The 13,834-nt window shown below is 35.9% G+C and overlaps 1 protein-coding gene across 2 annotated transcripts in view; it reads left to right on the top strand.

The window, feature by feature from the left end:
* LOC132300133 (serine/threonine-protein kinase TOR-like) overlaps positions 1-11,920 on the top strand; it is an 81,063-nt gene extending 69,143 nt beyond the window's left edge. For both annotated transcript variants that reach the window (XM_059797099.1, XM_059797097.1), the window contains exons 42-57: positions 836-1,042; positions 2,617-2,730; positions 2,836-3,039; positions 3,387-3,467; positions 4,334-4,408; positions 4,490-4,556; positions 4,655-4,815; positions 5,010-5,183; positions 5,269-5,397; positions 5,508-5,591; positions 6,281-6,342; positions 6,416-6,488; positions 6,597-6,731; positions 7,112-7,285; positions 7,361-7,623; positions 11,642-11,920. In XM_059797099.1, the coding sequence (XP_059653082.1) occupies positions 836-1,042; positions 2,617-2,730; positions 2,836-3,039; positions 3,387-3,467; positions 4,334-4,408; positions 4,490-4,556; positions 4,655-4,815; positions 5,010-5,183; positions 5,269-5,397; positions 5,508-5,591; positions 6,281-6,342; positions 6,416-6,488; positions 6,597-6,731; positions 7,112-7,285; positions 7,361-7,623; positions 11,642-11,660 (2,022 nt within the window). In that variant the 3' untranslated portion in view covers positions 11,661-11,920. The remainder of the gene's footprint in view (positions 1-835; positions 1,043-2,616; positions 2,731-2,835; positions 3,040-3,386; positions 3,468-4,333; positions 4,409-4,489; positions 4,557-4,654; positions 4,816-5,009; positions 5,184-5,268; positions 5,398-5,507; positions 5,592-6,280; positions 6,343-6,415; positions 6,489-6,596; positions 6,732-7,111; positions 7,286-7,360; positions 7,624-11,641) is intronic.
* Positions 11,921-13,834: the final 1,914 nt, after the last annotated feature.

Below are 13,834 nucleotides of genomic sequence, written 5' to 3'. Positions count from 1 at the left end.
GCTAGGGTTTGAAGGACCGCGACCCCCTCGGCTACGTCATGAAGAGTAGCTACAAAACCGAAAAAGAGTTTTTGTTTTTTGATTTGTCACCCATGATAGTAGAGACGAGATAATTAGAGTACTAAGTTTCAAGCATGAAATCAAGAAGAATGAGACCTTTTTTTTAGGTCACCTCTTTCATAATTATAGAGAACAAGACTTTTTTTTTTTTGAACCTAAGGTTCTCGGTCATTTCTGTCTAAATGACAGAGAGAAAGGAACACAAAAGTAGAGACGTTGACTATACAATAAAAGAAAGAAAAAAATTGAGAAGAAGAAAAAGAAAAAAAAAGAAGACTGTATATTGTATGAAAAGCTTACTTTAGGTCTCTAACTTTAACCTTGAAACTCTGATAACACTTTTAAAACAATAAAACTGTATATTGTATGCAAATTGAATCATAATCGAGTACATAAGGTGCTTTATATAGGTTAGGAAAGTGGTAGGTGAGTGAGTGCAAGGAAGGTGGTAGGTGAGTGTACTGCACGGAGTGTATCTAGTCCTATTGTGTGTCTGGGTAAATACTTAATATGTAAAATTTGAAAGGAATAATCATGCCCCTAATTATGGAATAGTGGAATATGAGTTGTATTCACAAAGACTAGGATTAAGTTGGAGGTTAAGGTTCGTGCTTAGACTACACACGTGTAACTGTAATATTATATGCTCTTTTTTGGGTCTAGCGGTTGTAACCCCAATTTCGTATTGATCTTTACTCTTAATTCTTTCCTGGGTGATGCTTTTGGCTTGCACGACTTCATTAATTCTTTTCTGGGTTATGCTTTTGGCTTGCAGGATATACTTCGTCTTCTCACTTTGTGGTTCAACCATGGAGCTACTGCGGAGGTTCAAATGGCACTACAGAAAGGATTTGCACATGTTAATATCGACACATGGTTGGTTGTTTTGCCTCAGATAATTGCCAGGATACATTCAAATGATCATGCTGTTAGAGAGTTGATACAGTCACTTTTAGTCCGAATTGGGCAGAATCATCCACAGGTTTGCTTTACTTGGTTCTTTTTAATTTCCAGAATCATTATTTTGCTGTGCTTTCTTAAGCAATTTAGTGAGGGCGGACCTTGGCGCAATGGTATGGTTGTTTCATTGTGACCTGGAGGTCACACGTTCAAAATGGGAAACAGCCTCTCTGCACGCGGAGGTAAGGCTGTGTACATCTAAGCCTCCTTAGGCCCCGTAATGGCTGGAGCCTCGTGCACTGGGCTAACCATTATCTTGAGCAAATTAATCAACTAATCAATGATGTTTTGGTTTTAGAAGATTTTATTCCATTAGAGCTTTAGAGTATCTAAGTACGTCAATATCAATCACTAAAGGAAGTAATGTTCCTTGTTTTTAGTACATTCCTATTGTTCTGTGATATTTGCAGAAGCGTGAGAATGATAGAGAGGTTGGGAAAACGATGAGATTGGACGACCATAACTGGGTCTGACTGCTCGATTACATTATTATTTGATGAAGGAACTAAAATTAAATAAATAACCCTTAATATAAGTAGTACTCTCAACACTATCCCTCATTCTGGAGCATAGATTTCCATCATTCACAGCTTGTTAAATATCTTCACAAGAAAGATAAAAAAAAATGGATGTCCCCTAATGCTTTAGTATGCAGTTCACCCAACTCAATCATCAAAGACTCAATATACGCATTTAGCAAATGTGTTGGCACCTCATATTGCCGCTACACTTCTTTTTACTCTTCCAAATAATTTTCATCAATTAAATATGCAGTACCCAATAAATTGATTCCCTATCCATTCAATAGCCAACCCAGTCTGCATCAAAATTGCATACAATGTCACGGAATTATTAACCACAATATTGGACCTTTTTCTTCATTCTCCTTTGAGGAGTTTTGAAATACGACATACTGCTTCATGAGTGTTGCCTTGGTCTCTGCTTAAACTGACAACTCCTACTGCAAATAAAGGACATAGGATTGTCAACTAGTTTTGCCACCAAAAGGCCTGTCTCCTAGAATATCAGAAACAGCAGATGAGTCTCTGGGAAAGGGAGATCCCCTCTGCAAATCATGTTAACCTCTATTTCCCAAAGTGCCCAACTTACCGAGGTCTTTCTTATAAAAATGCTAACTCAAGTTAACGGCAAGATCATTGGTTCCTGTCACCGAGTGCTGTAGCACTGCGCTACTTCCTCACCTTCTAGGGTTCAAGTCCCCACCGGGGCATGTGGGTATAAGAGATTCTTACCAGGATATAAAAAATAATAACAATATTGATAAAAAGATCATTGGTGCATGTCACTTCACTCCCAATAACATAATCATCAACATATACAACAAGAAGGATAGTACAACTTGATCTTTATTGAACAATTACCGAATGATTTGTAACTCATGTTTAAGCACCATTTAACTGAATTTATTAAATCAAGCTGTGGAAGATTTTTGTGTTCATAATTTTTAGCCTTTGTACACAATATAACACATATTGGTTGATGCACGCTCTACTGTTGCATGTTGTTTTAATATGGTTGCTCCAAATATATTGTCTCAAGATTTACATATATTGATATAATCTAATTTCCACACAGGCTCTTATGTACCCTCTACTCGTGGCATGTAAATCAATAAGCAATTTACGTAGAGCTGCAGCTCAAGAAGTGGTTGACAAAGTTCGGCAGCATAGTGGCATGCTAGTGGACGAGGTGAAATAATAATAACAATGATTGTGATGATGACGACGATGATAGTAGTAATGGTTAGTTTTGCAGTATTCTTGCTGATCTAATTATTTTCTTTTGCTTGAGAAGGCACAACTTGTATCGAAGGAGTTAATCAGGGTCGCGATACTTTGGCATGAAATGTGGCATGAGGCATTGGAAGAAGCCAGTCGTTTATATTTCGGTGAACATAACATTGAAGGGATGCTAAAGGTGTTGGAGCCTTTGCATGAAATGCTTGAGGAAGGAGCCATGAGAGTCAACACTACCATAAAGGAGAAACACTTTATTGAGGTACTTTTTAATTTTCCTAAAAAAGCCTAGATATTTTCCTGTATGATTAAATGTGAGAAAACAGAATTTACAGCCCTGCATTCTTCGTCTTTCATTTTTGGATTGCATTAGTCTGAATTTATAAAATCTCACTTTTAGATTCATTGGGGCTGAACATTCAGTCTTATAAGTTATTTCTGTTGTGACTGCCTTTTTTAGCCCCATAGTCGGTCATATACCCTTAAACACCCAATCATGAATTTCTGTCTTTCAACAAATCCTGAAATCTTTCTATCTTCAAGTTCTTCATTTGAAAATTTTATCAATTTTGATATAATGTTAGTAATTCACCTTTGTGTTAACTTCAGGCGTACCGCAAAGAATTATTGGAGGCCCATGAATGTTGCATGAAATATAAGAGAACAGGAAAAGATGCTGAACTTACTCAGGTACAAGAAATATTTCTACTTGAAGAGTAAATGTTCAGTTCTTCATCTTAATTGAATTATTCCGATTTCCTTTCACAAAGAAATTGGAATATTTTTCTCACTGTTTCTTCTTTTATTACTGGTCATGATCATCATTATTATTGTTGTTCAGTTATTTGAACTCTGTTAGCCTTATTAGGATCCCTTCCTTAAGCCTTGCAGAAATTATTGTAAAGGCTGAATTTACCTGTACGCAACCTGTTCTGTGTCTCTATTTTGTTACCGTTTTCCCTCCAATAAAACTATTTCTATGTGTGTTTACTCCTTTGTCACTTATTTTCCTTAACATTTATTGTGGTGGTTTTGCTGGTCCAATAAAAAACTTCACTCACTTGGACAGATAATGTGGTTGGAGTTGACCTGCTTGTAGGTGAATTCCTTTGATTTTGGAGCCTTCGCTTCATCTTTAAATTTTGTCTTATTTTGTCTAATTTTTAGCTCTTTTCAAAACAATATTCTAGGAAATTCTTGTTAGGTATTCCAATTGTTGTTTGGTGCACCTTTATAGAGAAAAAAAAAATTGTTATTTAAATAGATGCTCTTCATCCTTTGCTCATCAGATTCTTCTCCTCCCCCCTTCTCTTACACAGTGCTTTAAGTTGTTATTTTACTCATTTAAGTATATATTTGAATCAAAACAAATACCAGGTGCTAATTTCACTTGTAGTACCTGAGATATGCCACAACAGAGTTTCCTGTCAATGTTTTGTGTTTGAACTTGCATGCATGGCCAGAGGACCCCAGTCCATGTACCTGGACTGTTCAGTTTTGACCTGTTGATGTCATGAACTGGAATTAATATATTATTATTATTATTTTTTGACCAGGCTTGGGATCTCTATTATCATGTATTCAGGCGGATAGATAAGCAGCTTCAAAGTCTCACGACTCTGGACCTAGAGGCAAGAAGCATTTTGTTTTTATATTGGATTTACACCTTTGTCTGCTGTGATGCTAACCTGTAACAATATTTGCTTTGCCAGTCTGTTTCCCCAGAATTGTTAAAGTGCCACGATTTGGAACTCGCTGTTCCTGGGACTTACCGAGCTGGTAAACTGGCTCATAGCTTGAAAAGAATCTATTCTAAGTTAAATCTCAGTTTCTTTTTTTATAACAAAATAATATGTGCACCCACTTTCTTATGACAGGCTTACCAGTGGTGACAATTGCATCATTCGCGCACCAGCTTGTTGTCATAACATCTAAACAGAGACCTCGGAAATTAACAATTCATGGGAGCAATGGAGAAGATTACGCCTTTTTGCTGAAAGGACATGAGGATTTACGCCAAGATGAACGTGTCATGCAGGTTTTCACTCTCTTGTACTTGGCTATTCGTCTTATATTGCATGCTAGTGCCTGATGCTGTTGTTCTGGTTGCTAGCATTCTGAGACATATTTTGCTTGTGGTGCCTCGGATAATATTGCTCTTAAGATTTCTTTAATATTGTTTTCAACACTTTTTCAAGCACGATTTAAACCAGATTTTACATATTTGGTCAGCTCTTTGGTTTGGTGAATACTCTGCTGGAGAATTCTAGAAATACTGCAGAAAAGGACCTTTCTATTGAACGATATTCTGTCATTCCATTATCTCCAAACAGTGGATTAATAGGCTGGGTCCCAAATTGTGACACCCTACACCAACTCATTCGGGAGTACAGAGATGCCAGAAAGGTTGCTTTTGAGTTCCTTTTACGCTTCTTTCTCTCTCTACCTCTAGAGTTTTCACTTTATTCTTACGCATGCTTCTGGTTTGTAGATCACTCTCAATCAGGAACATAAATATATGCTTAGTTTTGCTCCAGATTATGACCATTTGCCACTTATAGCTAAAGTGGAGGTATTTGAGTATGCTCTGCAAAATACTGAAGGAAATGACTTGGCAAGGGTATTCTTCTAGAACTCGAGTGCATTCTCTCTCTCTCTCTCTCTCTCTCTCTCTCTCTCTCTCTCTCCTGAGAATTTGTTTCTCTAGTTGCTTAGATTGGCTCTTTGTAGGTCCTTTGGTTAAAAAGTCGCACTTCTGAGGTCTGGCTCTACAGGAGGACAAATTACACTAGAAGTTTGGCAGTTATGAGCATGGTATATATTTTCCTCTCATATATATTTGGGCCTCTTCCTTAAAACTTGGTGGGGTCCAGCAAATCAACTTTCATTTAGCTGTTATGCATATTTGTGAGACTTCTGCACTTCTGATGTTTCAGTATCATCTGTGTACTTATCTTTCTGTGGTTAGAGGGTCCCCAAGTAGCTTGTTAGACCAATGATCGACTGAGATGTGCTTTCTAACCATTGCGTTTGTATACCTTAAATGAAATCATTTTATGACAATTCCGCTACATGGATCTTTGGTGCCTGTTTGGGCCCTATGTTAACAGGTTGGGTGATTATGCCCCCAAATTTTGGTGTAGTGTATACTGTCAGAAAATGGGAGGCCATAAATTTAGAGTAAGAATGATGAGATCTTCTCTCTAAATATCTCACGTAGATCCCATCATGTTATATGTTTATAAGAAATTTGAAGTTACTTTAGGGCAAGAAGTATAGTTAATATACTTATTTGTGTAATGTATAAGAATACTTCAATGTGTGCTAAATATTCAAAGCCCGATGCGTTTAAGTAAGTTGATCATTTATATTTGGACATTCTACTTATCTTTTTCGGTAATGTTAGCTATCCCTTGCTACTGGTCACTTAAAATGCCTCTGAATTTCCTTTTGTTTCTTCTTGTTTCATTATTGTGTTTAAATATTAATGGCACATGTTTCAGGTTGGTTACCTTCTTGGCTTAGGTGATCGACACCCAAGTAACCTTATGCTGCATCGTTCCAGGTACTTCATAGGGGTAAGATTGATTTTTGGTTAAGATTGTGAAAGCGTTCATATCAATTATGTTGTTTTACAGTGGAAAGATTCTGCACATTGATTTTGGAGACTGCTTTGAAGCTTCAATGAACAGGGAGAAGTTCCCTGAAAAGGTGCGCTGTTTCAAATACTGAATACTACCCTGCAACAAACTTCTACATTTTGTATGTTTTCTATGGAATAGATTTATTAGGTCCTCTAATGTAAAAGTCTTGGTATAGGTTCCCTTCCGCTTGACTAGAATGCTTGTGAAAGCTATGGAGGTCAGTGGTATTGAAGGCAATTTCCGTTCAACATGCGAAAATGTGATGGATGTTCTGCGTACAAATAAAGATAGTGTCATGGCTATGATGGAGGTATGCACACCAAAGTTTCTATGTTGTATCTCTATTTCACTGAGCTATTGTCAGTCTGATAACTTCAAAAAAAATTTACGAGGCATGGTTGTTTTGATAAGTTTCTCCAATTCTACTTTTTTATTGAGCTATGACTATGAGGAAATAGAACAGTTACTTTAAGATAATTGTTCTGCTTCTCATGTCACAACAAAGTGTCTGATGAGAAGGACTAACAATCAAAAGGTCCTCTTAAAATATCTGTGCGCGCCTGAAATCTTTAGGTGGTGTTGATATGAGAACTAGTGTTGGAATATCATTCTTGATAAGACCATTTTAAATTATCAAGCAACTATTTATCCTTGTAAAATATGGCTAATTTTAGTTCCACTTGGTTTCAGGCTTTTGTTCATGATCCTCTCATAAACTGGCGCCTTTTCAACTTCAATGAAGTCCCTCAAATGTCAACTTTTGCAAGCACCCACGTCCCACCAGTAGTGAACGGTGAAGAATCTGCTCAAAATAGGGAGTTTTTTCAACCTCAGCGGGGTGCTCGTGAGAGGGAACTTCTTCAGGTATTGTGGATTCATATAAAACTTTTGCATTTGTGCTGGTTAATTGTGCTAAACAGTTTCCGTGTGTTTATGTAGGCTGTCAATCAACTAGGTGATGCTAATGAGGTGTTGAATGAACGTGCTGTGGTAGTCATGGCTCGGATGAGTAATAAACTTACAGGACGTGACTTTTCGACTTCTTCAGTTCCAACCAGCTCCATCCAACATGCAATAGACCACAGTACCTTGATATCTGGAGATACTCGCGAAGTTGATCACGGTTCATCTGTTAAACTACAAGTTCAAAAACTGATTCTGCAAGCTAGATCACATGAAAATTTGTGCCAAAATTACGTCGGGTATGATTTTACAACAGATTTTTTTTCCTCCTTATCTTCTATTAAGTTTATTTCACGTGAGCGCTTCATATTTTGTTCCAAGTGTTGCCAAAGCAACTTGCCAATACCGATTTTCCATTTTGAATTTATTCTTGTAGGGTTACTTCATCACTTTAATAATTTTACGAGTTGACTATTATATTGTAGGGTAAATTGCAAAAAAAAAAATTCTCCTGATGAGCCAGACAATTGCAACAGTAAATGCTAGGCATTAAAAATTACCGATCAGGAAAATTTGTAGTTATGACTTCACAATTAATGGCCCCTAGAGAGATCAATAAACCCTATACTAAAATGAACAAGAAATCTACATGGTTCAGAGATTGCGCCACCATCGACAACGACATAGACGACTTGGTTGGTCTAGAATCAAAAGCGCACACGAACTGCTTCCGACCCAATTTTGCCTCATTTATATAATATAAAAATGGAAAAAGGGCCTGGTTAGGTACTGACCAGGCCAGGCCATGGGAATAAACTCTTTCGGACAAAATCAAAGTCTATTGCAAAGGACTCACCAAGAACAACGATAGCCTCAGCGTTGCTGGTTTCAAAAGGGCCTGGTTAGGTACTGACCAGGCCAGGCCATGGGAATAAACTCTTTCGGACAAAATCAAAGTCTATTGCAATGGACTCACCAAGAACAACGATAGCCTCAGCGTTGCTGGTTTCGCCAAAGCTCTATTCAAGTGGTTGTACTCATGCATCATGTGCTCATGATCATCATCATTGGTCACCAATATCAAAGCATCGAGATCTTTACCAAGTAACTGGTACTAGAAGAAAATGTTGGCATCACCGTGATGCAAATAATTAATAGTGTTTCTAGTCAGGATTGCGTCAGTCAATAGTGTCTTGAAAAGTGTCTATTCAAAGTCTATTAAAGGTTTAATTTATGGTATGAGAAATCTGAAAACATCATGGGAATGGTAAAAGCTGTCATTAATACTCTGGGTAGTCTAAAAGTCAGTCTAGAGAATTGAAGTGTCATTTTTAGTAGTATTATAAAAGGGACAGTCTTCTATATCTGTTGTAATCAAGTCATAAGCAATATAATTTGAGTTATTATCAGATTTTAAACAGTTCTTCAGGCTTTTCCCAGATTACCCTTTAGAAATCTAGGCTCCAACGGTGATTAGAGTTTTTCCAGACTTCCTTACTATTGTAAGAAGACTTCTGTTCTTTTCTGTTTGCTTCACACTGTGAGTGGTGAGCTTAGAGATGATGCAAGTGACAATTCGCTCCACATAGAAAGATGCAAAAAAACAAGAGTGAGAAATGGGTATCGAGGGTGAATAAGATATTTATGAGTTAGCAAAAAGTAGAGATGGATATATTAGATAGATGAAAAGAATATTTTCAACAATTCTTAAATGTGGAACATTCTAAAGAAAAAATTACATGCGGTAGAAACATAATATTGGAATAATAAATATTATCAATAATTGAGAAATAGAGGTTGCACTAGAAATGATGGGTTATAATAAAGCGTTGGCACTTGAGATATACTAATAGAAGCTTGGAGAACTCTCTGGGAAACATTGGAATTGACTGGCTAACGAACTTATTCAATAAAATTCTAAAAGAAGGAACGATGCATAATGAATGGAGAAAATGTACGATCATCCCAATATATAAATGTAAAGGTGATATATAAATTTCTTATAGATTATTGAAGAATTAAATTAATGAGTCATACAGGGAAATATTGGGAAATGATTTTGGGACAAAGATTAAAAAATGAAACCACAATGTCCGAAAACCAATTTGGATTTATGCCAGGGAGATTTACTATGGAGGCCATTTATTTATTTATTTAGGCAATTGATAGAAGAATGTAAAGTAACAATCAGATTTGCACATGGTTTTCATAAGACTTAAAACACATATATGATAGTTACAGGGGATATAATTTGGTATATGCTTTACATAGAAATAGTCACTTTAAATCTTTTGTATATTATTAAGAATATATGCGGATACAAAGACTAGAGTCTACAACATATGTGGCAAAGAACTTTCAAAATACTCTTAAGAATGCCTTAATCAATCCTTCACTTTTCCTTTTGAAAGGAGAGTACGAACCAGAGTGTTGGCGTTGAAAAAGAAACAAGAACAACGCATTCATATAATTGATTTGCAGATGTTGTTGTGGATAATAGGAGTAAATAGAAAAGATAGATTTACTAATCGAAGTGTGAAGAAGATGTTAGGAATAACGCCTATTGGTGACAAATAAGATAAAATGGAATTAGGTGGTATGGATGCATAGAATATAGACTCGTTGATGCACACAGGGTAAGAGACAGGGAGGTCGTCCAAAACTAACATGGAATGAAGTAATTAAAAATGACTCCAAAAATTAAATATTAGAGGAGACATGGTGTAATAGAATTGAATGGAAGAAGAGAATTCATATGACCGACCCCTTCATTTGGAAAAAGGGCAAAGATGATGATGAAAATGATGATAGAAGACAAAAATAGAAGTAAAGATGAATCCAGGTTATTTTGACCCCGTTTGTATTGGGATTACCATAGAGGTCACGTGGGGTAATTTTATAGAAATTCTACAATTGAAAACATCGTTAAAAGACTTTTGCGAAAAGGTTTTACCGAAAAATGTTTGGGAAAGGCCGATCATAGATGTCACACTATCTTAATCGGCTTTATTACCAGGCTCTTTGAAGTGTGAATCCTTCATCCATAAGTTGCCTTGCTAATCACCATGAGACTGGGCAAATTCCAAGATTAGGTAGGTCTTCTTTTTCAGATTCTTCGTAAATTGGTTAGAGATCATAACCCACATGGGCTTTGACAAGTGGTACCACTCTCAATTGAAGCTCGCTATTTTCTTTGGTAAATGGAGAAGTGGAGAGTTTCAAGATAAACAAATAGCTTTGATTGGGAGGGGTACCACTTGTCAAAATACCCCCCGGGATTTGGAAAGTCTCTCGTAATTTTTGCACTTACCAATTAATTTAGGTCCCATGACTTGTTTGTGCATTATTACTGTTAAATTATTAGCGGCCCTATGACAACAGGGGGTTTTGCAACAAAACGTTGTAGTTGAAATTGTTTTACTTGAAAATAGTTTTGGGGATAGGAGTGGGTGGGGTTTGCACTTTGCCCCTATTTTATATAAGTGGCTACTCTCCTACTTTACAGTTATATCCTTTCTTCTATTGGAAGTGTCATTGCATACTTGGCTTGATGACCTGTGGTGAATATATGTACAGTGTCAATTTTTCTTAAACGAGTTATATAAGACTCATGTTGTGGAGTCGGTTTTAATATCCAAAATAATGAAGATTTGGTGTTCGACATGTGTTCCGCACGGAATAAATCATTTGGATCAAATTTGATAGATATTAGACATGATAACAAACATGGTGATACCAAATGGGCAATAGCCCAGCTGGTACAAGCCCCTCCCCAAAGCATAGGTCGGGGGTTCGATCCTCCATGGAGGCGTGGGTGTGTGTGTGATTGTTTTACCTTCCAAACAAAAAACACAACTGGCATTTATGTCCTTAAAATCGGAGTTCTAGGTAACTGTCAGATGTGGAAGGGGAAAAATACTTTGTTCATTGTATAGGGTCGGATTCCTTGGTTTCGTAATGGCTTTTATTTGAAATGTCCATGTGTTTTGTTCACGAGGCTGATCATCACTTTCACTTAATACCGTTTTATTTCTACTAAATAATAAAACCACCAGGTCACTTAGGTCAAATAACAGTTTTAGTTTTACTATCAAGTTTTTTATTTGTAGATCATGTCATTGTATCGTCATGGCTTTTAAACAGAGTCCAGATCAGTAACATTGTGTGCTCGATTCAATATAAAACCTGGTTGTGTAAATTAAACCTGCTTTAACACTTAGGTTTAACTTGCTATTCAATTTTTTTTTATTTCTTTATTTTCATATTTCTTTATTATTGGGATTAACTAACTACTATTTTTTTTTTCCTTCCTTTCAGGTGGTGTCCTTTTTGGTAATTTGGGAACTACCACAGATTGTAGATATCATGTACATATCAGCAAAGTATTTGTCTTTTTTTTTTTTTGGTTATTGTTGTTCTTATTATATAGTAGCTAGGTTTGCCCTCTGTTTTTTGTTTATGTAATTTATTTATGTACAGAGACACTTCACATTAATGGAAAAATTGTGTATTCTCACAAAACATATTTAGGAAATTGTACAGAGACGCTTCATATTAATGCCTTAATGTTACACCGCTTTTATTAGCTGTTCATGCTTTCTAATTTTCAAAACGTATTGTTCGTTTTTGAAAGTTTTGGTTAGGAAAGCAACAAAAATAATTTAGATAAGAGGCTTGGAGAATTGAGCACTATATTTTTGGGAGCAAACTTGTTAAACGAAATAGAATTCCGAATCAAAAAACGTCTTAGGGTGTGTTGTGCTGCATGGAGTTGGGGAATTGGAATTTGAAGAATTTGAGAAAATTTTGGTTCAATTTTCTTATTTGTTTTTATCAAATTATACCAATTCTAATTCCAAGAGTCCAATTCAATGCAAATTCAATGCAACTGAATATACCCTTGATAACAATTAACACACCCTTGATAACAATTAACACGGAAATATGGTGTAATTAAACTTGCTTCAGCAGAAATGTGCAAAGTTAGGAGAAAACTCAAGCCTCCCGAGTAAGGGTAATGGAGAAATTAATGCCAATAGAACCAAAAACCGACCAAAAACCATGTTCACTGCATGTTTAAGCATCACTTGGCGGAGTGAAGACATTGAGGGGGAAAAAACAATGAAAAAATAAAAGCAGTAATGTGTGTGTGGGTGGGCCAGGGAAATAGATGAATGCGTTGGAACTGAGGAGGGGTAGTGGTTCTATCGCACTTTGCAAAAATTTCTGTACCCCCCAAAAATTGTTGGTGTTATACATATATCTTCATATGTGGGGTTCACATGCAATGATATATATTGAAAAGTTTTGAGGCTTATGGTATTAGCTGCTTTTTGTATTTGGTGCCCACGAAACCTTGCCTATAAATAGGCTTATTTGTGTACAGATGAAGACATATAGAAATAGAAAAAAAAAATAGCCTTCTCTCTCTCTCTCTCTCTCTCTCATATCTTTACATATTTCTTGTATCTATTTATAGTTTCAACATCATAATTCATATCACGTTATTAGCACGAGCTCTATCCATATGAGATTTGAAGAAAAAACTCTCTCTCCCTTTCTATCTCAATTATATATTTATTTTGTGATATTAATTTTGATAGATTATTGGGTTGGTTTGCTTTATCGAAGAAAATAGTATTTCTGACTCCAAAGGGTAAGAATATTTTAATTATGGATTATTATTGATAAAATAAATTTGTTCACTTAAATGATATATGTGCTCACACTATGGTCGGTTCTACCACCTTTATTATTTAATAATTTATGGCCGGTTTTACCTCCTTTATTACTTAATAATTTATCCACCATGGCTGGTTTTACCACTTTTGTTATTTAAATAATTCATATTATGTTATTATTTTATTTAATGCCATTTTATTTATTTATATACTATTCTAAATTATATTTTTATATTGTTACATCTAGTTATTATGAAAATGTCAAACTTGACAAAACTGGAATTCGTGGCCTTGAATATTTCTGGCAAAAATTATTTATCTTGGATTCTGAATGCTCAGATCCATTTAGATGCCATGGGCATTGGAAACACAATTAAAGAAGAGAATGATGCATCATTACAAGATAAAGCGAAGGCCATGATTTTCCTTCAGCGCCATATTAGTGAGGAGCTAAAAACTGAATACCTCATTGAAAGAGATCCACTGTGTTTGTGGAACAATTTGAAAGAAAGATATGATTATCAAAAAACAGTTATCCTCCCAAAGGCCCGGGCTGATTGGCAACAACTACGGTTGCAAGATTTTTAAACTATGGCTGAATATAACTCTGCCTTATTTAAAATCAGCTCTACATTGAAATTATGTGGTGATACTATTACTGATGAACTTTTGCTGGAAAAAACATTCACCACATTTCACGCCTCGAATGTGCTCTTACAACAACAATATCGAGAACGTAGATTTAAAAATATTTATAGCTGGTATCATGTTTATTTGTGGCAGAGCAAAATAATGAGCTTTTGTTAAGAAACCACCAGTCTCGTCCAAC

This window comes from Cornus florida, unplaced genomic scaffold, assembly GCF_030987335.1.
Source record: "Cornus florida cultivar Cherokee Brave unplaced genomic scaffold, ASM3098733v1 CherokeeBrave_3.0.0_Hap2_Chr03, whole genome shotgun sequence".
Lineage (NCBI taxonomy): Eukaryota > Viridiplantae > Streptophyta > Magnoliopsida > Cornales > Cornaceae > Cornus > Cornus florida.
The sequence above is the reverse complement of the archived record's forward strand: the minus strand, read 5'-3'. Positions and strand labels throughout refer to the sequence as shown.